This window comes from Eleginops maclovinus, chromosome 4 (assembly GCF_036324505.1).
Source record: "Eleginops maclovinus isolate JMC-PN-2008 ecotype Puerto Natales chromosome 4, JC_Emac_rtc_rv5, whole genome shotgun sequence".
NCBI classification, from domain to species: domain Eukaryota; kingdom Metazoa; phylum Chordata; class Actinopteri; order Perciformes; family Eleginopidae; genus Eleginops; species Eleginops maclovinus.
In genome coordinates this window covers 6,138,067-6,163,915 of record NC_086352.1, presented here as the reverse complement: position 1 = coordinate 6,163,915, position 25,849 = coordinate 6,138,067, and the positions used below count along the sequence as shown (strand labels likewise).

General features: G+C 41.6%; 1 protein-coding gene across 4 annotated transcripts; it reads right to left on the bottom strand.

Annotated features, from left to right (window-relative positions):
* Window positions 1-719: 719 nt before the first annotated feature.
* Window positions 720-25,792, bottom strand: LOC134863604 (aminopeptidase N-like). Of its 4 annotated transcripts, XM_063882207.1 has the most exons (22): window positions 25,623-25,792; window positions 23,956-24,033; window positions 19,582-20,296; window positions 18,675-18,817; window positions 18,010-18,149; window positions 15,638-15,764; window positions 14,601-14,755; window positions 13,055-13,168; window positions 12,574-12,717; window positions 12,413-12,478; window positions 9,304-9,369; window positions 8,819-8,994; window positions 7,732-7,808; window positions 7,463-7,596; window positions 6,719-6,774; window positions 6,495-6,642; window positions 5,290-5,381; window positions 5,010-5,120; window positions 4,657-4,824; window positions 3,622-3,762; window positions 2,685-2,766; window positions 720-2,179 (listed from the first exon to the last, which is right to left on the bottom strand). In XM_063882207.1, exons 3-22 carry the CDS (start codon window positions 20,181-20,183, stop codon window positions 2,021-2,023), a joined length of 2,901 nt encoding a protein of 966 aa, XP_063738277.1. In that variant the 5' UTR covers window positions 20,184-20,296; window positions 23,956-24,033; window positions 25,623-25,792; the 3' UTR covers window positions 720-2,020. The 4 variants fall into 4 exon arrangements, with proteins under 4 accessions (XP_063738277.1, XP_063738275.1, XP_063738276.1 ...); XM_063882205.1 differs by lacking the exon at window positions 23,956-24,033 and having other exon boundaries at window positions 25,592-25,792; XM_063882206.1 differs by lacking the exon at window positions 23,956-24,033.
* Between the last annotated feature and the right edge of the window lie 57 nt (window positions 25,793-25,849).

Genomic DNA, 25,849 nt, shown 5'->3' with positions numbered 1-25,849 from the left:
AAAACCTGAGTACTTCTACTTTTACTCAAGTTCAGGATGTGAGTACTTCTACTTTTACTCAAGAACAAGATCTGAGTACTTCTACTTTTACTCAAGAACAAGATCTGAGTACTTCTACTTTACTCAAGTACAAGATCTGAGTATTTCTACTTTTACTCAAGTTCAGGATGTGAGTACTTCTACTTTTACTCAAGAACAAGACCTGAGTACTTCTACTTTTACTCAAGTACAAGATCTGAGTACTTTTACTTTTACTCAAGAACAAGATCTGAGTACTTCTACTTTTACTCAAGTACAAGACCTGAGTACTTCTACTTTTACTCAAGTACAAGATCTGAGTATTTCTACTTTTACTCAAGTTCAGGATGTGAGTACTTCTACTTTACTCAAGTACAAGATCTGAGTATTTCTACTTTTACTCAAGTTCAGGATGTGAGTACTTCTACTTTTACTCAAGTTCAGGATGTGAGTACTTCTACTTTACTCAAGTACAAGATCTGAGTACTTCTACTTTTACTCAAGTTCAGGATGTGAGTACTTTTCCCACCTCTGCATGTCTGTGCTGTTTTTCTCGACAGGTGAATTTCTCTGCGAGGAATCGAGGATCATCCTATCTTATCTGAAATGTTAAAACAGAGCAGCAGTCATCAGCTTCTGTTCCCGTCTCAAAAAACAAGATATTCGTTTTCCATTTCCCGATAGAGAGAAGTAGACACAGAAAGTCTTTCTGGATTTATTTCTCCTTCGATTCTTCACCCGGCAGACATTCAGAGCATCATGTAGTGCAATGATTTATGATCTTCTCATCAAGATTAAAAAAAGAAACAAGAAAAGGCAAAATAAAAAAACACATTCATCCCAAAACTGAAGGGAAAACGGATTTTCCACATGAAGACATCCAGTGTTAGGAATAACATCTGAATCTGCAGGAAATGTTGGTCCATATTACTATGTGTTATAACCTCCTGAAAGCACTGTTTCATTCTAGTTAAAAGCACTCAGGTCAGTATTGTAAACCCAAATAATTGATAGTCTCCCATTCATATGTTTTCACAAGGTAAGAAATCTACTGACGTTGAGTTTAATTCTCATGTTTGATATACACAATGCATCAGAATGTGATTGTAATTGATTCTAAGCATGCATTAAGTCCTTGAATCAAAGTTAAATATCATTTGTAAGATTTCTGTTGGTCTTGCGGGGATTAAATGTTTTTTCCACTTTGCTTAAAGCACCAAATGACCGCTTAATGCACCTAATTATCACATTTAGATGCTTTATTAAAATAAACTATGATCCGATAGAGGACAGATATGGGTAATTATTAAACAGGTTCTCTCAAGTAATTAATTATAATATATTATGGCTATTGTTTTACATATTCATGAGTGCTTATAGCTGTCATAAATAAGTGGAATAAGCAGATTTTAACGCATTAAAGGAAGGTTATGGAATGTACCGCCAAAACAATAAAAGCAGACAATTTAAAAAACATTAGAGTTAACTTTGTATTATTGTTCTGGTCTTAATCACAGTCACATGATGAAAATCAGGTCCGAATGCCTCGTGTTTATGCTATAAATGCATTGTTACATCACAGCGAGTCTCCACAGTTTAATCTGAAGTGTAAAGACAGAGGGATAACTTGATGCTGTTCTGAGAATAAAAATGCACCTGCACTGAAAAAACTGACACGTTGACTGTTAAATTGGGTTAGATTAAAGCGATTAAATGAAGTGGAAGCTATTTAAACTTAATAGTATTGCTTTAAACTAACCTAAAACATTAACACGACACAATATATTTAATTAAAGCCAATATTCCAGTTTTTTCAGTGTAGAAAAAGGTATTACGAGGGCTTTTCTCTGACAATCACAAGAGTTTTTTTATTTACAGCTCTGATATAGAATGATATATTTTCTCCCTTTGCACTGAAGGGGATGACCAGTGATGTAATGGTTCTTCCTTTTTGCGCAACTGTTAAAAACAGATGAGTACAGTGGTTGTCATCCGTCGTGTGTCATTGTCGTGTGGATTCCTCGGTAAACCACTTCATCACAGGAGCTTTATTCTCCGTCAGCCACTTGATGTTGGCCGTGGTCTTCTCTATCGCCTGCTCCAAGGCCAGGGTGGCCGAGCCGAAGCCAACATGGAGGTTGTCTTCTTTGAATTTCATCAGCTGGAGGAAGAGAAAAAAACAAACATCCAAAGACATTAAGAAAAACGGACTTTCTGAACTGAAACCCTAATTTAGGATGGTGGGAGGGGGGGGGGCTAACATGTGGTACAAACAGCAAGACAGAACAAACAACATCAGGACAAGTTCAAGCAGGAAGACTGGCTCTACATTCATTCACTCCACACCTGCAGTCAGCTGTGATTTCAGGGGTTCATTCTGCAGCCCGCCCCCACCCATCCACCTCCAGTCATCATGCCCAGCACCCAGGAGAGCTAACCCAAAGACCTCATTACACCTGTCTTCATCCCACTTCATCAAATCCAGATTCTGCCGCCTCTTCATTCATTTTTTTGTAAATCTCTAATCCTGGTTTATACTCACGGCTGCATTCCCCCCTTTAGATATAAAGGTCGAGGTGTAATCCCCAGAGACCATTAACATTTCTATCATGTCCTATGAGGAGTGTCTTTCTTCTTATTTAGTTGTAGCTGCATGGGCTGCAAACCTCCTGTAACTCGAACTCCGTGGAGAACCTCCTGGTGACGCCGCTGATGAGATTAGAGAAGGAGAATGATCCTCTTCCATACCTAATAAAGAAAATGAAAGAGGCAGTTAGCTTTGAAGTTGTATTGTGATATAATCAGCGGAAGGAAATCATTCACATCCTGCGGTTGACCTCAGTCTGCAACGCCAGATAAACGTCTCTCTATAAGGAAAAGTCAGGAAACAGTTCTGTCTCAAAAACAAGAACAAAATCAGCTCTTTTAAAAGATAATTCACGCACAAAATGTTCATTATTATACTGATTACTCACACCTTTAATTCTGTTACGATCCCTCAAAATGTCTGTTGTCACTTCCTGTCTCTGTGTTTCCCTCCTGTTTGATTACCTGATGGTGTTCACCTGGTGCCCCAGTGATTCCCTTCCCTCCCCAGCTGTCTCTTGTTCTTGTGATTAGTCTTGTCTGGATTTTAGTTCTGGTTTTTCTTTCAGTTGTTGTTTATTCTTGATGTGGGACGTTTATTCTCGGAGAGAGTTTTGTTTTGCCCGACCCTGCTCCGTGAATTCTGGGTCAATCGACAATAAAGGATTTGTATTTAAATAAACTTCTACAGTATCTACTCTGCTCCCCAGCCTTCTCAATGTTACCGAGAAGTGTATACAAATTAAAAGAAAGTCTTAATGAATGGAAGTAAATGGGGACGTGTTAAACAAGACCCTACAACAAAGGGAAAAAATGTACACACGAATGGTCATTTTGTGTGTCAGGTATGACTTTGATATATATAGGCTTATATTATATTATATTATGACGTGCTGCTACAGCGTCGTTGTCCCAGACTCCTCGAACAGTGCGACATACAGTATACTTAAATAGAAAAGAAAAGAAGAGGAATTCATTACAAAAAATGCAATTGACAAGTGAGGAGTGATCTCTTACGTGTGGAAAAGGTAGCTCCATCTCGCTCTGACGAAGTTCCAGGCCAGCGGCATGCCCACTACGTTTCCTGCGATGCCCTGGATGGTGGAGGTGGCGTCCTGCTTGCGGATTTTCGTTGGGTCTAAGGTGTACTCCAGATACCTGGATCACATTTATTTCAGAGGAACAACATCAGGAGCATGATGAAAGGGTGACACAGGATTTAGTGTTTGTGCTAGCTGTTATCCTGAAGGAGTCCATCGTCAATACTAATGTGTGTTCAGACAGCATGGTGGCTCACTTTAGCCAATGCTTGCACATATTGGGATGATGTTCCCAAGGCATATGTCGCCTGATTGGTAACACCTGTGATGGAAACTTCTGGAGCAATGGAGACGAAACTCAGAGAGACACGGGGAGAGCTGGAACTTTGATGCCAAACACTGAAGGGTTATTCTGAAGTTAACGGCCGGAGAATTGACAAGACATCTGCTGCAGCCACGAGGTGACAGAGCGGTTGCCCGACCAATCCTGAAGATCTGTACTGCAGTACGAGGTTTTAACCAGTTCAGAGGGTATAATCAACATTCTTCAGCGAGACTACACAAATATGGACCATAAATCTAACTAGAGCTGTCGTCCATGGAAAAAAATGTACGTCAGGGAACCTACGCTCCTGATGAGAGGGGCTTCTAGACGTCCCTGAACAATAAACTATCTCATGTCCGCTTGTGCTCGGTCATAGACCGGCATCAACAAGGCGCCCAAGCTGCCCCTCCTTAAGGGAGATTACAGCAACCCCAAGGCCGAAAGACCTATGCCTTGGGAATGCAGACAGAGGAAGGAGAACATTATGAATTAGGTCAAAGGTTAAATAACTAAGCAAAATATTCCCTAACAAATGCAAACGAACAACTAGCAATGGAAGTCTCAAATACAGTTTGAATGATTATAAAATGTCTTCTCCCACAAATTTAAGCAAATTGAGGAGTTTACCATTATACGTTTTTAAGCTGTCGGTGATTTTACATTGAACATGCGGATTCTCCAACGTACCTGTTTAGTAGCCACGGTGCTTTGGCGCAGGCCATGGCCGCACGTAGCCTGGAGGCTTCAGATGCCAGGGTGGCGTTCTTGAACATTTTCCAGGCAAAGTCCCACTCCTCCACACCTCCAAGAGCTATGGCATGGCAGTAAACTGTGCTTTTCAAGTTGGGATGGATCCTGGTCAAAAGATTATGAAATAAGAATGAGCCTTGAACACAATGACTACATCGTTAGCTAGATACCGCTAACGACTGTAGGGTTGTTTTACTAGCAAGCTGCGACGAATTAACACAAACTGCACAAATAGCCAAATCTGTTCAACTATATGAAATCCTAAATGGATGTAAGTGGTTTGTACTCACGGGTTCAGATGTGGATTTTCCATCCACTCTCCAAACCAGCTTTGGATTAGCTCCCTGCAGCCCTTCACCCCCAAACTGCATGCCATTCCAATAGCATTGATCTCATTATACCTGAGAAGGGAAATGGTCAAAGAAATGCAATATAGCATGACTAAACCCAATGTGAGTGAGAGTTGTGCATTGAATATATATATATATATATTGCATTGAATTAAATTGCTTCACCAACGGTAAGTCACCTGCTTCTTAAAAATACATCTTCTGGTGCACGAATTCTTACTGGTCAGTGTGTCCTGTAGGTACTTTGGTCCAGTTAGCTGTTATCGTCTTGAAGTACTCAAAAAGGGGTTGGATTTGTTGCTTGAAGTACGACTAAAATGGAGATATATCAGCAACTGTTTTATATCCATTGGATTTACACTTTGACTTTTTACATTTCTCCTGCTAGTATCAGAGGATGCAGTAAAGAGTGGTGCAGCGATAATGTATTTCAGGAGGCCGAGTCAAACATTAGCATCACAAGGGCTCCATTGACAAAAAGCAAAGGTCACTTGACTTCACGTCACCACCGCTAAGCTAAAGGCGGCTAATGTTGGGCTATAAAGGAACTACAGCACGGTCACATGACTTCACGTCACCACCGCTAAGCTAAAGGAGGCTAATGTTGGGCTATAAAGGAACTACAGCACGGTCACATGACTTCACGTCACCACCGCTAAGCTAAAGGCGGCTAATGTTGGGCTATAAAGGAACTACAGCACGGTCACATGACTTCACGTCACCACCGCTAAGCTAAAGGCGGCTAATGTTGGGCTATAAAGGAACTACAGCACGGTCACATGACTTCACGTCACCACCGCTAAGCTAAAGGAGGCTAATGTTGGGCTATAAAGGAACTACAGCACGGTCACATGACTTCACCTCACCACCGCTAAGCTAAAGGAGGCTAATGTTGGGCTATAAAGGAACTACAGCACGGTCACATGACTTCACGTCACCACCGCTAAGCTAAAGGCGGCTAATGTTGGGCTATAAAGGAACTACAGCACGGTCACATGACTTCACGTCACCACCGCTAAGCTAAAGGAGGCTAATGTTGGGCTATAAAGGAACTACAGCACGGTCACATGACTTCACGTCACCACCGCTAAGCTAAAGGCGGCTAATGTTGGGCTATAAAGGAACTACAGCACGGTCACATGACTTCACGTCACCACCGCTAAGCTAAAGGAGGCTAATGTTGGGCTATAAAGGAACTACAGCACGGTCACATGACTTCACCTCACCACCGCTAAGCTAAAGGCGGCTAACGTTGGTTGTGAGGGCATTTAGTCGTCTCATTTGACACCAGTGGAGTATTTACTGACGTAATTTATTTTAACGAGCATGATAATCTCTTCAGCTTGTGTTAACCACAGACCTTATTTAATTTCTGGGTTTTAGGACTCATTCCTGCACCACTCTTTTAGTATTAATCAGTTTTACCTGTAAAGATCCGTAGACTTCCGTGCGGTCGAACATGAGGATGTAGTAGTTGAGGTTTTTCAGGGCAGACTCCCAGGGGATGTAGTCTCTTTCATTAGACAGGTATTTGGTCGTTCTCAGGGCCAATGTTGTATTGATTATTTTGGCTCTACACAAAGGAAACAATATTTGCAGACACACAATGTGTAAAGGATTTAATATTTTAAATACTTACCCATCTTTACCTTGCTAGGTTGAACGCATCATCGATGATCTGTGCTCTGTTGATGATTGATAAAGCCTGGAAAATTTTAAAAAAGACATTTAACACGACCATAATTTGAGACCAAAAGAAAATCCAATGCCAAAACTAGCACATTTTTGATTAAAAATAACCAACAAAACCTCCATTTGTGAAACAGGAACTAGTTAAATTCAATCAGATCCAAATGTGTTTCATAAAGCATTTTCATTTAGTCCACATGTTGCCCACTGACCAACTCTGTACTGTAGGTCCATTATCCTTGGTCAAAAATAAATGTGATTTGTTTGGTTTATGTATGATTTAGGATTACTTAGTGCTATGTAATTGGCCATTGTTCCAAATCCCAGCCTCCATTATAGCGTACTAATGACACAAATATTGAGTGTACGAGTCAGAAACTGTTAGAATACATCTCTCTGGAACTTAAGTTGACCAAACATTGAGTTTAATTGACCGGAAAATAATCACCAACTATATTGATAATTGATCAATTGTCCAAGTGAAATGTTGACAAAGTGGAGGAAAAGGCTGTTTTCAGTCTCACATATCAGAATGTTTGATGGTTTTTCTGTTGTATTTCAAATTTAACGGACAAAACAAGTCTTTTTTTTGTACTATTTAACTGATAAGAATAAAGTATCAGCAGAGGAATCGATGTAAAACTTACTGTATTACCTCTGAATGCATTGAATTCAGAACCTTTGTCAACAGGCGCGTGACTCACCTGATGGTTTGTGTTGAGCAGCGAGAGGAGACGATCCCAGTTGTCCAGATCATAGTTCACCCTGAAGTACCCGGATACATTTGTGTTGGCCAGCACCCAGTCCTCTCCTGAAACCCTCATCATGTCATGGGTGTCTGGTGGGGAATATTAAAGACAACTACTCAAATACGCAGTTATTCCAGTGACCAGTGGAAGGTTAAGTGTCAGTAAGCTCTTCTTTAGTATTCAGATATATAATAGAAGCACAGCTGGTTTTACTACGACCATACCTGTCTTTTGAAGGAGCCAGTACTGTTGCTGCTCTACGCCTGTCTTCATCCATTTAATGGGGACAAACCATGTGTAACTGGACACAAACACAGATAAAGACAGTGAGTTTCTGGCCATGCTATACGGCTTTCGGTATGGCAAAGATCGGCTGATAGTTTGCCGTAAAAGAGCATGAATGCCTCAACACTTGGTAGAGATATTTACAGTCTCCAGAGGATGAGTCTTACCAACATTAATTATCCCCTGGTTTTTTTATTGAGCACAAAAACAAGGGGCACATTTGTTGTGGATTGGAGTAAAATGTCTTATTTATTGGGTGCATTCGTGCAATACGTTTCCAACAGCCCTTTAACGGCTTTCAGGATGTGCCAAAGTGCAGCCAAATCTTGTACAGATATACATGTTCCCCAGAGGATGAATCTTTTCATCTAGCACAAAAACAAGGCTCACAGTTTTGGGGATTTGAGTAAAATGTCCTAACCATTGGATGGATTTGCTGGGTATGTTAATGCAATGCTAAGAATATGTCCCTTGAACTCTTCTTTACTATTCTACCCAAGGTACAAATGATGTGTCATATCCGCATGTTAGCATACCCATGCTGGCGTTTAATTTGGGGGACAGCATGTTGTTCTCACTCTCTGCTTTGAGCAATAGCTTTCAAAAAGTCATTCACTCACTTCCAACAAAATCTATTGGTATATAATTCATATGATGAGATTGAAGTCAGCATATAGGGAAGAGTTTGGGGGTCCTAAACTCTTCCCTTCACCAAGAAGATAGTTGAATGTAAAACTAAAATGTATACATATTTCCCAGTAGCTTTAAAGTAATACCACTTCCAGAGACGTTGACTCGTTTTGTTTTGTAGACCTATATGTGGACCTTTATTTTGAAAAGACTGAATGCGTGTTGTTCGACATTCTCAGGAAAAAAACCCAAATTTTATGGAATTTCATTTTGTATACAAACTATTTTATGTATGAGCACCGTTTGGGTTTGTGCTTCAGATCCAAGCGACGGATACTACCTGAACCGATCTCTTAAATGATGGTATACTTTGACCTAGCATGAAGGGACTCCTACCTGAACTCAGAGGGTCTCTCAACTACAGAGTCAGGATCCACCAGGAAGTGCTGCTGGGTAACACTTCCTGTCCGTGTGTCAATGGTGACCACTGGGAAGCCCATCTGGAGAGTCCAGCGGTTCATGATGTCGTGGACGGTGTGAGGGATGTGGACACTTGGTGTGTTTTCGACCGCCTGACAATAAACAGACGGTCACAGGAAATTGGGATGAGGGCTTTCCTTAAAGATAAGGACGGTTTTGAACTTGATGGATCAATAACTCAGACACAAAACATTCTGGAAGACACGAATAATGTCTCCTAAGAACCGTAGTACTGTCAACAATGAGCCTTATATCTATCAAAGCAAGCAGATACAACCGTCCTCTGATCTGCTGCAAGATGAGCTTTTGTTTGATACCTCTATCTCCAAGAATATATAAAAGGACTTGAGGAAATGTCCTTTGCACCATTGCACATGTGTGACTTTTGCAAACATACTGACCTGCTGCAGATGGTCCCACAGGTCTGTGTACACCGTGTTGCTGAATGCAAACGTGTTCAGGTAAGACTGAGAAGAGAAATGATGAGCAGGTCAAGCATCAAGCATGTTGTAGTTAAGATGCTAAAACCAAATTAGACCAGTGGTTCCCAGTCTTTATTGAGTATTTTAGTGATTGCAACCCCCCTCTCTTCCCATGCCAACACATTGATCGTTCACACACTGTCTGCACACATTTAGGGCTGCAAGATTTGGAGAAAATTACTTATTGCGATGATTTTTGACAGATATTGCAATTGGGATATGGTGGTATTTTAAATGGGAATGACCACTTGTGCATCATTACTGCCATTATCATTGAAAGATATAGAATTCTCTGCACCAAACAACTATTTCTAGTACAGTAGTTTCTAGGCTTGGTCTCAGCAGCACCAAAAATCTTTAAAAAATCTGAAGTTGGGAAAATATTGGGAGACACGAAGTGAGAAGATGGTTAGAGCCACATGAAGGAGTTAGAGTAATGAGGAAATAGTGGGACATTTCAAAAGTCGACATTTAGAAAATAATTGCGGAAATAAATAAAAAATTCAGATCTTTTAGGAAAAAGGGTTAATTTGGAGATAGATTTGGGAAAAAAAGGCAGATCATTTTGAAAAAAGAATTGCATATTCAAGAAAGTCGAAAGTTCGAAAAGACAATGAAAAGGAAAAGAAATCGGGAGACAAAAAGTGTGAATTTTATAGACGATGATTAGGGCCACAGAAGGAGTTAAAAGGGGAACAATTTAAAAGTCGCAATTTAGAAGAAAAAAAAGGCAGAAATTTGAAAAAATAATCAGCCATTTTTAAAAGTCAGATCTTTGAGGGAAAAAGTAACACATTTTGCATTTGACAAAAAACAGGCTTCATACAATTTGGATATTACACCAGCACATACAGTGGTATGCAAAAGTTTGGGCACCCCTCTGAGATTTCATGACAATTTGCTTTTCCTTTATAATAGAAGATCACAGCAACAACATTTGTTTTCCTACAAAGATGTAGACGTTTTAGTGTTTTCCAGACCAAAATTCTTAGGGTAGCATTACATAGTTTTATTATAATAAAATAAAATGCAAAAAATGGGATGTGCAAAAGTTTGGGCACCCTTATAAATAGCATTCATTTCAACACCTGTACGGATTTATAGCTGACAGGTTGCTGCACAAAATTGCTTTGATTAGCTCATTAGACCTTCAATTACAAAGACAGGTGGAACCAATCATGAAAAAGGCTATTTAACATAGGTAATAGCTGGCTGTGCCTGGCCTAGGTTCTTTCTTAGGGAGTGGCAAGATGGGGACCTCAAAACAACTCTCCACTGACCTGAAAGCTAAGATAATCCAACATTATAAATTAGGAGAAGGGTACAAAAAATTATCTGACAGGTTTAAACTGTCTGTCTCCACAGTCAGAAACGTAGTTGTGAAATGGAAGGCCACAGGAACAGTCCGTGTGAAGGAAAGATGTGGTAGGCCGACAAAAATAGGGGAAAGGCACAGGCGAAGGATGGTGAAAATGGTCACAGAGAAGCCACAGACCACCTCCAGAGAACTACAACAACATCTGGCTGCTGATGGTGTAGTTGTTCACCGTTCCACAATCCAGCGTACTTTGCACCAGGAAGAGCTCATTGGAAGGGTGATGTGCAAAAAGCCTTTCCTGAGTGTTAATCACAAGAAGAGTCGCATGAGGTATGCAAAAGCACATCTGGACAAGCCAGAAGCATTTTGGAACAAAATACTGTGGTCAGATGAGACCAAGATTGAGTTATTTGGTCATAACATGAACAGGTATGCATGGCGAAAAAAACACACTGCATTCAATGAAAAGAACTTGTTGCCCACTGTAAAATTTGGTGGAGGATCTATCATGTTATGGGGCTGTGTGGCTAGCACAGGTACTGGAAAACTTGTTAAAGTTGAGGGCCACATGAATTCCTTACAGTACCAGGAGATTCTTGACAAGAATGTTCTAGAGTCAGTCACAAAGTTGAAGCTACGCCGGGGTTGGATTTTTCAGCAGGACAATGATCCTAAGCACCGATCAAAATCCACCAAGGAATTCATGCAGAAGCACAGGTACAATGTTCTGGAATGGCCATCCCAGTCCCCAGACCTTAACATCATTGAAAATGTATGGATTTATTTGAAGAAGGCTGTCCATGCACGGAGGCCAAGAAACCTGACTGAACTGGAGACGTTTTGTGTGGAAGAATGGGCCAAAATACCACCTGCCAGGCTTAAGGGACTTGTCTGTGGCTACAGGAGGCGTCTACAGGCCGTTATTGCAGCAAAAGGAGGCAATACTAAATATTAATGGAATTATTTCTTAGGGGTGCCCAAATTTATGCACATGCCTATTTTTGTTTGAATGCACATAAACATGTTTCTGTTTGACCAATAAAAGTTATTTCACTACTGAGATGTTTCTGTTACCATAAGGTATAACATATGTTAAAATGAAGTTGCTGCTTCAAAAGCTCAGCAAGTGACAAACTGATGCAGTGGTTTTCCTAAGGGGTGCCCAAACTTTTGCATACCACTGTATATTGTAATTTTGCTAAATGGTATTAAATGTGCAGCACTACACTCGATGCTTGCAGGTAGCTGAATGCTCATTGGTGTCAACTCTTTTTATTGGTACAGCACCGGCAATTTAATGCTAAAGAAATGTTCCCTTTTTTTGTTCAACAACCATCTGGCGTCCCTCAGAAATGATCTGGCTTTCGGGTCCCGACCCCCAGGTTGAGAACCACTTTTATTCGACTACATGTTTTGAAATCATAGCGCCATTAGTCAGAGTCTAACCACAGCACACACACACACACACACACACACACCCACACACACACACACACACACACACACACACACACACACACACACACACACACACACACACACACACACACACACACACACACTTCCGTCAGAGTTACAGTAAGGATGTGGTTTGATTTATCATACCCACAAACTCTGTCAAGGTTACACACCCAACCTCACACACACAAACACAAACACAGTAACAGTAACAGGGGAAGTAGTTCATAAGCGGTAAGTCCTTATACTCACACTGAGGCCTCTGGCAAACACCGGCTCAGTGAGGAACTCCGACAGCATCCTGAGCACCGCCGCTCCCTGAGAGAAAGACGCCAACAAACCGTGAAAAAGAGGCTGGTTTAACTTTCCTGTAGCAGCAGATTCTGTGTATGCGCGCAGTGAGAGGAGCGGACCTTGCTGTAGGAGATGGTGTTGAACATCTCGCTGATCTGAGCCGGAGTGTTGACCTCGTCCTCTCGACGGGACAGCGGGTGAGAGGAGGCGAGAGCGTCCACAGCGAAGACTTTGTGGACGTCATACAGCACGATGTGATCTTTCTGCAGCCAGGGACAGAACATCCCAGACAGATGGAGGCTATCATTCAGTCTTTACGGTAGATTTAGCTACATCGGCAGGTACGCAGATAACAGTCAACATAGTCTCTATCACAGGTGCAAATGTAAAGACATATCAAAGCAAGAATCAACATATAAATACCCGCACATTCATCAGGACAGCTACCACATTTCATCTCCCCCATTTAGCTGACACTTTGATCTGATGCAACTTACAAGAGGTGTATTCAACCAACTTTAAAGCTATTTTACTAATTGATCTATAAATGTCTGTGGGACGTCGTTGAATTTAAAAGAAGAGGCTCTCTGAAGCTCTTACGATGTTCCAGGTGGGCTCGGCATAGTCCGCTCCAAGGTATTCCACGTACGACGCAAAGCCCTCGTTCAACCACAGGTCGTTCCACCACTGCAGAGTCACCAGGTTTCCAAACCACTGAAAAGAAGACGTGAAGACCCATGAAACTGTCTGGTAGTGATTTAAGATTCTAACCAACATTAAAACAACACTAAAGAAGAAGGGTCTTAAAAGCGACAGCTACCTTTAGCGCAAGCTTTTATACATTTTGTTATTCAAATTGTTATTTGAGGCCTTGTCACTAAATGGTATAGGAATATATATGCACTTTCCAATGCTGTCTGGAGTCTGAATCTTTTGTGCATTTTGGGTTAAAGCATCAGCTGATTGAAATGTAATGTAATCCAAGAGACTGACAGTAAGTGAACCGAGAAGATTCAAACACAGCAAGAATCCTGCAGGAATATTAGCTTCAAAACATCCAAACTTTGTGAAATGCTCCAACCTGCAAAATAAAGATCTACTCCTCTCTGTGAGTTTCTTTTAAATCACTTTCAATCAAAGGTGGGTGTCAGTTTCTCAGTGTGAGAGATATCTGCTGTGTAAATATCTGCCTTTTATCCATTATAAAGGAGCAATCGATGAAAATGTTTTCTAAAAGCTTGAACCAGTCACTCAAAATAAAAGCTTCATTTGCGAAGTTATCAGCCAACGATTGAGAACAACCATCCTGATCTGGTTTCTAAATGCATCCCTTCCTGACCTGGTGGGTTGTCCCGTTGCAGGTGTGGTTATGAGCAGGGCCGAGGATTTCCACATTATTTTTTGTCTTAAAAGTTTTAATTATTTTTTTTGGTTTACCTGTAAAAATGATGTGATTATTATTATTATTTGTATTATTAGTATTATTAGTATAAGTATTGATTTATTATTATTTAATATAATTTTAAAATTATTATTATTTTCATTTTTATATATTATTTTTATTATTATTATTTTTTAATTAATTAAATATATATATATATAATTAAATATATTATATATTTTAAAGGTATATATATGTTTTTATTATTATTTGATTTGATTTCTAAAGAGAAGAATTTCCTTTATCTTTAACGAGGCAAATATCACGACCGCTGACGACTATGAAATTAACTCTGTATGACTTTCGATTTGCAGGTTTGCAAAGGGAGGGAGGACTAGAAAAGCTTTCATGCTTCTCCTTTCCCCTTTTGAACATGAACTTTATTTTTCTACTTTGTAAAAAAACATTTGTTAACATGTTCAATAAATTGACTTGGAGGAAGAATGTGTGTTTTTGACTTTTACATGAACCATCCTGAGAAAACCCCCAGCCTCAGACGCTCCACATCCCTTCTGGTGACAGGCTTTAAACACATTGCCCGGTACGCAGGGCTAATGTGTCCCCAGGTGAGGATCTGTCATCCCGCTCTGCAGAGGAAGCTGTTGGCTGATGGTGTGTTTACACAAGCCTGGAGCTGGGAGTTATTCTACACCACATGAATGCTCTGATTATTAGGCTCATTGGCTGGGGGTGTGATTTGCTCACCATATGTGCGAGTTCATGGGAGATGACGGTGGTGATCCTCTCTTTGTTTCCAGTGGAGGACATGACGCGGTCGTACAGCAGGGCGGTCTCTCGGTATGTGACCAGACCCCAGTTCTCCATCGCCCCGGCGTTAAAGTCAGGCAGAGCGATCTGATCTGGGGAGGACACGGGAAAGGACATCAGAATGGACCATCCATGAGCACCATAAAGCCATTGTCAATATTACAGAAAAGAGCAGTAAGAGTCAGGACTGTTGAAGCGTAAAGACATAGTGGAGTTGCAGACAGCAAGCGGAGTATTACCAGAACGTTTACAAAAAATAAAGACCAGAAGGAAATGTAATCTTAAGCATCCTTACGCACAGCTCCGTGTTGCTGTGTAGTGGTTTCAGGACTTTTTAAATGATTATCTGATAGCTTTTTATGATTTGAGTTCAATCGTTGGGTTTAATTTCTAGCTTTGCTTGTTGGCCCTTATTCTGCATCCCTTTGTAGGTCATTTTGTGTGTCTCTTGTAGTTTTTTGTAGCAGTCTAGTGTCTCTGTTCAGTTCTATTTTGTTGATAACAATTGATTACCAATAGACCCTACCTCATGGTAATCATTTGCAGTCATTTTGTGTATCTTTGTGGATGTTTTTGTGAGTCTCATTGTGTGTTTTTGCAGTATTTTGTAGTTGTTAATTGTGTTTTTTGTTGTCATTCTGTGTCTTTTTGTGGTTCCCCCTATTTTAGAGTTGTTATAAGTGTGTTTGTAGTTGTATTACATGTCTATGTTGTTGCTAAGTGTGTTTTTGCAGTTATTATTGTTTCTCTTTGGGGTTTTTTGGCCCTTTTTATATTCATTATGAGTATCATTGTTAAAAGAAGAAGAAGAAGAAGTCCCTATGGACTTTGCCACCACCACGCTAAGCCTATAAGAATCTTCAGCGTGTTTATAGACCCTTAGTCTTTTTGATTCACCATTTGTATTTCCTCTTAATGTTGTTGTTTGTCTGAGAAACACAAATAGATTGTACTCTCTCGACACGTTGACGTACCTGACTTGGAGAGTGGATACGATGTGTTGTAGTATTGCTCGTAGAACTGAAGGATCGGCCCTGTGACGTTCAGAGCGTAATCCCCCTGGTGGTCATGAATCGCTTTCCTGCGAGCCCAGATTCGGATCTGCAAATTAATTTAACAGATTTAGGTCCACATTAACAACTACAAAACAGCTTTCTCTCGTTAAAAACTTTACATTCTGGGATTAACAGGAATATAATCTGACCCCTGACAACGTGGCTTCAGTTTGCAGGTCGATCATTTTATGTTTAATCAATTTAAATGTGTCTTTGCATCACTGCAGATCTGCTGTAAGCTAGCTCGCTAACGTAGCTAACCGAGTCATTTCAGATATCCTGACAAACACTTCCAGTTCTGAGACAGAGACCAGCTTTATGATCCTGAACGTCACCCAGCGCTCCGGTCCCAGCTGTGTGCGTCTCTGTCCCCTGGTCTCCAGTTGTGTGCGTCTCTGTCCCCTGGTATCCAGTTGTGTGCGTCTCTGTCCCCTGGTCTCCAGCTGTGTGCATCTCTGTCCCCTGGTCTCCAGCTGTGTGCGTCTCCACCCCCTGGTCTCCAGCTCTGTCCCCTGGTCTCCAGCTGTGTGCGTCTCTGTCCCCTGGTCTCCAGCTGTGTGCATCTCTGTCCCCTGGTCTCCAGCTGTGTGCGTCTCTGTCCCCCGGTCTCCAGCTGTGTGCGTCTCTGTCCCCTGGTCTCCAGCTGTGTGAGTTTCTGTCCCCTGGTCTCCAGCTGGTCTCCAGCTGTGTGCGTCTCTGTCCCCTGGTCTCCAGCTGTGTGCGTCTCTGTCCCCTGGTATCCAGCTGTGTGCATCTCTGTCCCCTGGTCTCCAGCTGTGTGCGTCTCCGTCCCCTGGTCTCCAGCTCTGTCCCCTGGTCTCCAGCTGTGTGCGTCTCTGTCCCCTGGTCTCCAGCTGTGTGCGTCTCTGTCCCCTGGTCTGCAGCTGTGTGCGTCTCTGTCCCCTGGTCTCCAGCTGTGTGCATCTCGGTCCCCTGGTCTCCAGCTGTGTGCGTCTCTGTCCCCTGGTCTCCAGCTGTGTGCGTCTCTGTCCCCTGGTCTCCAGCTGTGTGCATCTTGGTCCCCTGGTCTCCAGCTGTGTGCGTCTCTGTTCCCTGGTCTCCAGCTGTGTGCATCTCTGTCCCCTGGTCTCCAGCTGTGTGCATCTCTGTCCCCTGGTCTCCAGCTCTGTCCCCTGGTCTCCAGCTCTGTCCCCTGGTCTCCAGCTGTGTGCCTCTCTGTCCCCCGGTCTCCAGCTGTGTGCGTCTCTGTCCCCTGGTCTCCAGCTGTGTGCCTCTCTGTCCCCTGGTCTCCAGCTCTGTCCCCTGGTCTCCAGCTGTGTGCGTCTCTGTTCCCTGGTCTCCAGCTGTGTGCATCTCTGTCCCCTGGTCTCCAGCTGTGTGCATCTCTGTCCCCTGGTCTCCAGCTGTGTGCGTCTCCGTCCCCTGGTCTCCAGCTCTGTCCCCTGGTCTCCAGCTGTGTGCGTCTCTGTCCCCTGGTCTCCAGCTGTGTGCGTCTCTGTCCCCTGGTCTGCAGCTGTGTGCGTCTCTGTCCCCTGGTCTCCAGCTGTGTGCATCTCGGTCCCCTGGTCTCCAGCTGTGTGCGTCTCTGTCCCCTGGTCTCCAGCTGTGTGCGTCTCTGTCCCCTGGTCTCCAGCTGTGTGCATCTTGGTCCCCTGGTCTCCAGCTGTGTGCGTCTCTGTTCCCTGGTCTCCAGCTGTGTGCATCTCTGTCCCCTGGTCTCCAGCTGTGTGCATCTCTGTCCCCTGGTCTCCAGCTCTGTCCCCTGGTCTCCAGCTCTGTCCCCTGGTCTCCAGCTGTGTGCCTCTCTGTCCCCCGGTCTCCAGCTGTGTGCGTCTCTGTCCCCTGGTCTCCAGCTGTGTGCCTCTCTGTCCCCTGGTCTCCAGCTCTGTCCCCTGGTCTCCAGCTGTGTGCGTCTCTGTTCCCTGGTCTCCAGCTGTGTGCATCTCTGTCCCCTGGTCTCCAGCTGTGTGCATCTCTGTCCCCTGGTCTCCAGCTGTGTGCGTCTCTGTCCCCTGGTCTCCAGCTGTGTGCGTCTCTGTCCCCTGGTCTCCAGCTGTGTGCATCTCTGTCCCCTGGTCTCCAGCTGTGTGCGTCTCTGTCCCCTGGTCTCCAGTTGTGTGCGTCTCACGCTGCTGAATGTTTTCTAAATGCTTCGTGTGTTTTGTGATTTTGTATTTGCATGGTTTCTGAAGCTGCAGCTCGTTTCTACCAATTGAAATCCTTCCAAAATATAGAGTCAAAATATCAAGTGTCATAAAATGGAAATACTCCAGTAAAGCTCCGTAAAAGCAAACTGGTACAGTCTCTGACCACACTTTTCTAAATCTCACCAACAGTCTGTTGTTCAGGTTTGAATCGACGTCCACAAAGTCACAGACGATAAAGGCCAGCAGGTACGTGGACATCCTCTCCGTGGGCTCGAACGTCGTCACTCTGACGGGAACGCCGTTGATGATGGCGTCTGTAGAGCCTGTTCAGAGAGAGACATCGTGTAGTTCCTCATTTAGTTATCGTCTCAAACAGGGCAAACAGGTAAGGTTTCTGAAGTTTGCTCTCTTTGAAATATATGTTTTTTTATTTCCATAAATAAAAAAGTACTGTTTTCAGTTACTTCTTGTTATTATTTATAGCATGTCAAATATTGTCCATTTAACCACCAAAAGTGGTCAAAACCTTCCAAAAAGTTTACTTTTAACAGGGTTTGAGGAGCTACTATACAAGTTCAACTACAGCATATCTGCTCTGGGAGAAATGTGCTTTAGTTTTAGTACCAAAGAAAGAAAAAGGTCAGACGACCGAAACAATTATCAAATGATCAATTACGTAATTGATCAAATTGTGTCTGTGCAAATGTTGTGGTATTTAAGTACTAAAATAACTCTGAGATATGTATTTAGTTGAACCACAAGCAAGGTACTGCCAAGTGCTAATTAAAACACCATGCTTTCCGGTTCTGCTCTGATTTTACTCTCTGCTTTTGGACTTGGAAACGAACCGGTCTCGACGCCGTTGGACAGAGCCACGAAGCCTCTCTCATGAGTGATGGTGACGTTGAAGGAGGCTTTCATGGCCGGCTCGTCGAAGCAAGGGAAGGTTTTCCTGGCAAACGTAGCCTGCATCTGTGAGGTAGCGACAACTCTGCAAAAATGTTCAAATTAAACATTAACACGAAATAGAGGAGAAGTATTCCCACCAAGAGGAACACTGCGTGACTGCTAGAGGTACGTTTCATAAAAAACTATGGAAGTTGTAGTGATGTCTTCCACATGTTTTAGAACAGCTCAAAGAGGATAAGGCTAAGTCCTGATAGTCACTGAGTCAACAGTCTCTACTTTAAAGAGTCCTCTCCTGCTGATGTTCAGGTGTATATCAGTATGTAGTGTCTCTACTTTAAAGAGTCCTCTCCTGCTGATGTTCAGGTGTATATCAGTATGTAGAGTCTCTACTTTAAAGAGTCCTCTCCTGCTGATGTTCAGGTGTATATCAGTATGTAGTGTCTCTACTTTAAAGAGTCCTCTCCTGCTGATGTTCAGGTGTATATCAGTATGTAGTGTCTCTACTTTAAAGAGTCCTCTCCTGCTGATGTTCAGGTGTATATCAGTATGTAGTGTCTCTACTTTAAAGAGTCCTCTCCTGCTGATGTTCAGGTGTATATCAGTATGTAGTGTCTCTACTTTAAAGAGTCCTCTCCTGCTGATGTTATATGTATATTAGTATGTAGCATTCCAGTTTGCTCTGATTGGTTAGCCAGCTCTGTTGTGATTGGTCAACAGCTTAGAGATGTCCCGCCCTTTGGTCATGAGAGTAATCCGACTGCTGGCATGGGAAACTGACAGGTCCCGTTCAACCCTTACTCCTGTAAGCCCAATGATCCTGCAGCACTAAGCTGAATCTTTACTCACTTCTTCACACCATCATCCGTGTATTCACTCCTGTAGAAGCCCTCCAGGTCGTCTGCCAGCTCCCCCTGAAACTGAGTGAACAGCACATACGTCGCTCCAACACTCAGTCTGCGACTTAACTGCAGAACCAAGAACTCCGTCTTCACTACGAGCCACGACCTCAGTATGGACGGTGCAGAGGCTTCCCCCAGGGCCCTCAGCTTAGCGTGATGCCCGTCGAAGCTGGTGAGGTTCAGCTTGTTGGAGTGGATGATGATGAGGTCCGTTTCCTTCACACATCTGAACACCACCGAAGAGTCTCCGGTGAAGATGTAGAGGCCGTTAGCGTCGGGCTTCAGCCGGGGCCACAGGTTGACTCCATAGGAGATGGGAACAAGGGATGCTGGGAGTCTGTAGTGGTCCCAGGGCTCTTTTGGGGTGGAGGGCGTAGTGATGGGTATACTGGTGCTACCCGTTGCTCCATCCTCAGTGTTGCCTCCTCGCTTCTTGGCCTTTTCGTTATCGTAGGCGACGGATAACGCGATGATCGTAGCCAGAGCAATGGCCGCCAGCACCAGCAGCCCCAGGCCCACATTTTTACTGACGTAGATCACTTTCCCCATGTTTGTTTTTCGGACGGCACTGGAGTCTCTCAGTCGGTGTTCGTGCAGCACAGCAGGTGTCCTCAGTTAATGGTTCAGCTATTAATGTGGCACGAAAGACATTTTCATAACTCCTGAGGAGAAAAGAAAACAGGGGGAATGTCGTTTAGTCTGCAACTCGGACAGGAAGCGTGCACCATGAGCGTTCGTGTTAGTGGTGCCATGTAACCTGTGAGCTTATTCAATCACGTAGAGGTAGAGTTTTGAAGTAATAACAGGTGATAATCAAAAGTATTGTGCGTTTAAAAACATTTTTGGATATAAAAAGACAAGTGCTACGTAATAATATCACCTTTAATTGACTCGTCAAGGGAGCTGCTTTATTTTAAACTAAGAGCTATTACTCTAATTAAATCAGTTTATAGCACGCTTGGATTTCATTTCACCAAGTGTTCCTACGCTCACCTTTTTTGTATATTAATATTGTAAATGATATGTACATATGAAAAAATAACTCCTGGTGTGTTATTCACGTCTTTGCAAAATAAACGTCCTTTTATTTACCTTTAATGTTTTATTTATTACTGACAATAAATAAATCAAAGCTTTTGAAAGACATGATGAATTTGGTTTATCAAATCAGCTTCCCTGATTGTTTTTATTCAGAATTACATTTAATTAATTCTTTCTCCTTTTTTATCTTACGTTGCATTGAACCGTACGACTTCACTTTTCAGGGAAGATGTTTAGATTTTATATCAAAATCCCTTATACTACCTGGGATTGAATTTGTGCTTCACCTTCTTGAAAATCGAGAAACACAAAGCATTAATCTTCTGATTTATTTATGTGTATTGTTTTTTCGCTAATTAAAAATAATGATAATAATATTTAAAACAAATCCTATTCTTTATTACATTTATTATATATTTTTTAGCCTTTTTCTAATGTATTTAATAAATATTTATTCTGTATTTTTGTTTATATTTGTTTACTTCCGCGTCAGGTCAATTACCTGCTTTTCCATTCTGGGTTCATCCTTTACTTTTGATAACCGTGCAAGTGGAAAATAACAGCCACGATATTATCTAAATGATTTTACAACGAGGAAGCAGACCTGCTGACTGCCTCTCAGGTTCAGCTGAACACAACTGGATCAGAGCAGAGATCCCAGTGTGACCTCATAAAACTCACTCTGGTTAATCATCCTATTGATAACCAGCTGAGATTCATCCTGACGCACTTCAATGTTCCCTGAGGCTTTTTATAAAGTCCTTCCTGAAACGATACGACCATAAAGGGCATTTATGATCTGAACATCAATAAGAAATATATAATAAAGAGACGATATAAAATGTGGCTTCATAACTAAGTGAGTAATTAAACCCATCAGATTCCCATATAGCTGCAGAAATCTGATGAAGACGGTACGGTGGCCGACAGGTGCAAACGAGTCACAACAATCCAAATCATTTAGATTCAGAGAAACGAGCTGCAACCTCGAAACCTATGCACATATACAAACACACATCTACAATTCCCTCCCCAGTCACAACCGAAAGGCCATTTAATTCATCAACCCTTTGTTGTTCCGCTTCTGATTGTATCTATTTAATTGGTGAATGTTTTCTAAATGCTGCATATGTTGTCAGGTTGGTTGAAGATGTTCCTCCCCTTGTATGTGTTCTAACTATCTGTGCACCTTTACCCCATCTGATTTATTTATTTATTGTTTTGATTGGTGTGAAGCCAAAGGGCGGGTGGCTTCCCTTGGCATGGCCCTGACTTATCACAGGTAGGCAGGGGCACGACGGCAGCCTCATCTGATTGGTCAATCCCTCCATTTTTTTCACCAAGGGATGCCAATTTCGGCTGGCCTCCTCTCGACCGTGACATTAGTTTACAGGAAGTGCAATACGCTGTTTCACCATAACATCGAGGGGGCGCTGTTTCACCCTTTGTAAAATACTCAATGAGAATGGGGGAGAGATGGCAGCGACGGACAGCACTGAAGAATTACCGAAAATAATCAAAGTGTGTTTTTTATTTATTGAAACGATAACTACAGTCCAAAAAAAACAGGGGGAGCCTGGCTTCCCTTGGCCTCCAGGAGAAAACGCCACTGTCTGAAGCCAGTTTCCTAGTTGGATTGGGCCGTTGAAGTGCGTTGTCACGTGTCGGCCACCGTACATTTAACTCCCTTGATGCCAAACACTTGGAATTACTTTTAAACACGACTATGCCATAAAAACAAAAGCATTTTAATCGGTAAAAATAAAGTTTCTTTGGTGTTTTTTTATGTAATTGGAAGATGTATTGATTATAATGTTTCATTTATATGCAATCTGCGCTACCAGTTCATCACCATGCCACAAAACATACAGGACAGAAGAACACACCGACACAATTCATAATTTGTTGTCTTAATATTTAAAGGACTATATCCTGACGGTTCCTATTTCCCTTCCTATCTGACAGCTGTTTCCTCTTACAGAAACATCATGTAATCCCTGTCCTGCACAGGTGGGAGTGAGAGACAAACGTGGGAGTGCTTCAGGAACTCCCAGAAGTGCTCGTAAATCTGTCAGCTGTTCATAATTAGGTGTGTCATAAAAATGCTGCTTCTCAAAACTTGTATTTTACACATTTTCTGCACAGGTTGAATTTTTTCCCAACTTTCGATCAATATTGTGAATCTTATTTACAATGTTTTGATTTTCTTTTTAAATTTCTTCAGATTTTCTAGTCATATTTTAACAGTTGTAAATATTTTGTACATATTTATTTTTGTTAAATAGTTATCTTAATTCTTTTGTGTTAGAATAGTTTTCTGCTCATTTTCTAACTAAATTAAATCCTTTTTGTGTGAGTATTTAGTGTGAGTATTTAGTGTGAGTATATTCGTTTCTTCAGTCATATTTTTGACTGTACTTAGTCCTTTGTATATTTTTATTTTGTTAAATATTTGTCTTTACTTTAAAATTATTATAGTTTTAAAATAAATTATTTAAGCTCTATTTTTAAATAGTTCCTCTTACTGTGTCTAAGTTGAATTCTTTCTTTATCATTTTTTCTCATTGTATATTTTTAATTTTGTCAAATATTTCTCTTTATTTTTAAATGTTTTAATATTTTCTTGAACTATTTTGTTTCTGCAACTGTCTTCCACTTATTGTGTTTATGTATGCACCTTTTCCACGCAGAATTCCTTGTGTGTGTGGAAATATTTAGCGATACATCTGTTTCATAGGGGCATTTATTTAAGCAACGTTGAGCTTCTAACTTCCCTCTTGACTTCGGACCCTGACTCAAGTCCCCCTCTCTCCACCAGACGTCTTCATCACACTTGAGAAAGCGTGATTTTCGGATGATGCCAGCGAGGGGCAGTTTAAAGTCCACGACTCACGTTCCTGTTAATGATTTAGTGACATCAACATCTCCAGGGGGTGTGCTCTTTGTAGCCTGAGTTTAGGTAAAGCTCACTTAATAATTACCAGAGGTGGATTAAAGTTAAAGTAGTTAAACAGTAGAAACACTCCGTTACATGTTTTAAAAAGGAGACCTTATTCTCCTGTATTGTGTTTTATAGGTTTTAGTGCATGTAAATGGTCTGCAGAGGCTAAAATCCCTGTTTTCCTCTCTCACACACACACACACACACACACACACACACACACACACACACACACACACACACACACACACACACACACACACACACACACACACACACTTTTTAATGTTCCTAATGTTCCCTCTGGGCCACGTCTTGAGAAATATAAGCCATACTAACCCTTTCTTTCCTGCTGGAGAGCGGGATAATCGTGTGAGTGGAAATGTTTATCCTGGGAAACCAAAATCACATATTTTCCTGGAGAAAGAAATGAAAACAAAAAGGTCCTGTGATCACTTCTTCCATGGTTTGATTTTAACACACTGCCCTCTGCAGCAGCCTTCAAGGAACAGGGTATTCTTAATTGGGAACAAAAACTGTGTGCAGACCCTTTTATTATCAGATGATGAGGAACATGCAAGGAGCCCAGTCAGAAAAAGCACCTGCATTTCCTCTCAAAAATACTTGGGTAAACACGTCTTATTGAGATAGTTTTTAAGTTGTATTTGATATGGAGGTAGGTAATACCAGGAATACTTCTATATTGTAATACTCAGATTGGGTTACTGACTGCATGCTCCTGTGTACATGGAGCCAGCTGTGGTTTAGATCCAGTGCAGCCCACGCCGGGTGTTGACAGCCAATAAATCCAAAAACAAAGCCAAGAACTCAAACCGGGACCTTACACATACACTTCCTTTATGACAGCTGCTTTGCACAAGGGTTATTTACTGCTTGTTTTCTACTGGAACAGCTTTACAAGATATATAGACCTTTAGAGGAATCACGAGAAGCATCAAACACTCAACTGGAGGCTTTATTTGAACTTTAGTGGAAATTATATTTGACTAACAGCATTTCAGAGTGGACATATCCTGTGATTTGAACTTATTCTCCTCCCTGCAGGTACATATTACATACAGTACGTATGACCTCAGTCAATCCGGGTCCTTAAATTGACTTTAAATTGCACTGTTGAGTAAAGCGTAATTTACTGCTTGCCTTTTACTGCATTAAGTTTTACTAGATATCAGAATCATTTATTCATCCTGAGGGAAATTGGGTTAAGTGTCAGTGGCTCCAATTGAGAATGAAAAAAATAATAGATGAAAATGTTCTAAACTGAAGTGAAAAAAACGTCTATCAAATATCAAATAAAATATATAATGAATATATTAAATAAAATATATTAATATAAACATGAGGTAAAATGTCCAATACAAATATTTAAATAAACATAAGATTTGAAGCAAATAAAAATCTATATAAAGATTATTAAAGATATCTATAAACATACGTTAAAGTTACACTTCTAATAAAATATATATATAAAGTAGAATTAATGGTTTAATAAAAATGTATTTATATAAAATTAAGTTAAAAATCTCCAATAAAAGTTAAATAAAACTGAACTGAAGTTATTGTAAACATAAGAAGGAAAAGTCAAAGTGTGCAGATTGTGCTTCAATATAGAACATGTATATTATGGTATCAGCAGAGGTGTATTTAGTTTATTTACATATCTTTCATTGAAATGGAGGCAGTGAACTCCACAGAGGAATAAGGAGTAACACTAAGCTGCTCTGTTTTAACTTTTAGATTTACTTCCCATTCACAGAATTACGCAGAGCATATACTCTGTCTGTAATGCCTTCATGCACCATTTCCCAAACAAACAGTGAGTTATGATTGTGGTTGTTTAGAGCAGAAGCATAAAGCACCAGACACCAAAAGCTGAAACATACCCCGAGTCTCTGCTGTGAGGGAAAGCACAACCTAAGGAGTGTTTTGGCATGCGGCATGTTGGATAAATTACCCTGTCAGACGCGGTGGAAAACAGCACATACCAGACCTGGAGCTGGACGTCCGCTGAGCTCTGATTTAGGTCCGCATGAGTCGAGGAGCTGGAGGGATGTGAGGGTGGAGGTGGGCGGAGGCACAGGTTTTCCTAGTGATGTAGGGAGGGAACAACTTGAATTTTCCAACCTCCCCAAAAAAATCCCTAAATTACCGGGAAGTGCGGGCTAAAAGAATGTGGCTGTATCAACAAGAGAGCTCGCTGCACACTGTACCG

Excerpts from the sequence above, each read along its gene's own strand:
- LOC134863604 (XM_063882205.1), bottom strand. The coding sequence starts at position 20,183 with ATGGGGAAAGTGATCTACGTCAGTAAAAATGTGGGCCTGGGGCTGCTG. Across the intron at positions 14,756-15,637 it reads GTATCCACTCTCCAAGTCAG|ATCAGATCGCTCTGCCTGAC; the intron begins GTACGTCAACGT and ends TGTCCTCCCCAG. Across the intron at positions 6,643-6,718 it reads GATGCGTTCAACCTAGCAAG|AGCCAAAATAATCAATACAA; the intron begins GTAAAGATGGGT and ends TCCTTTGTGTAG.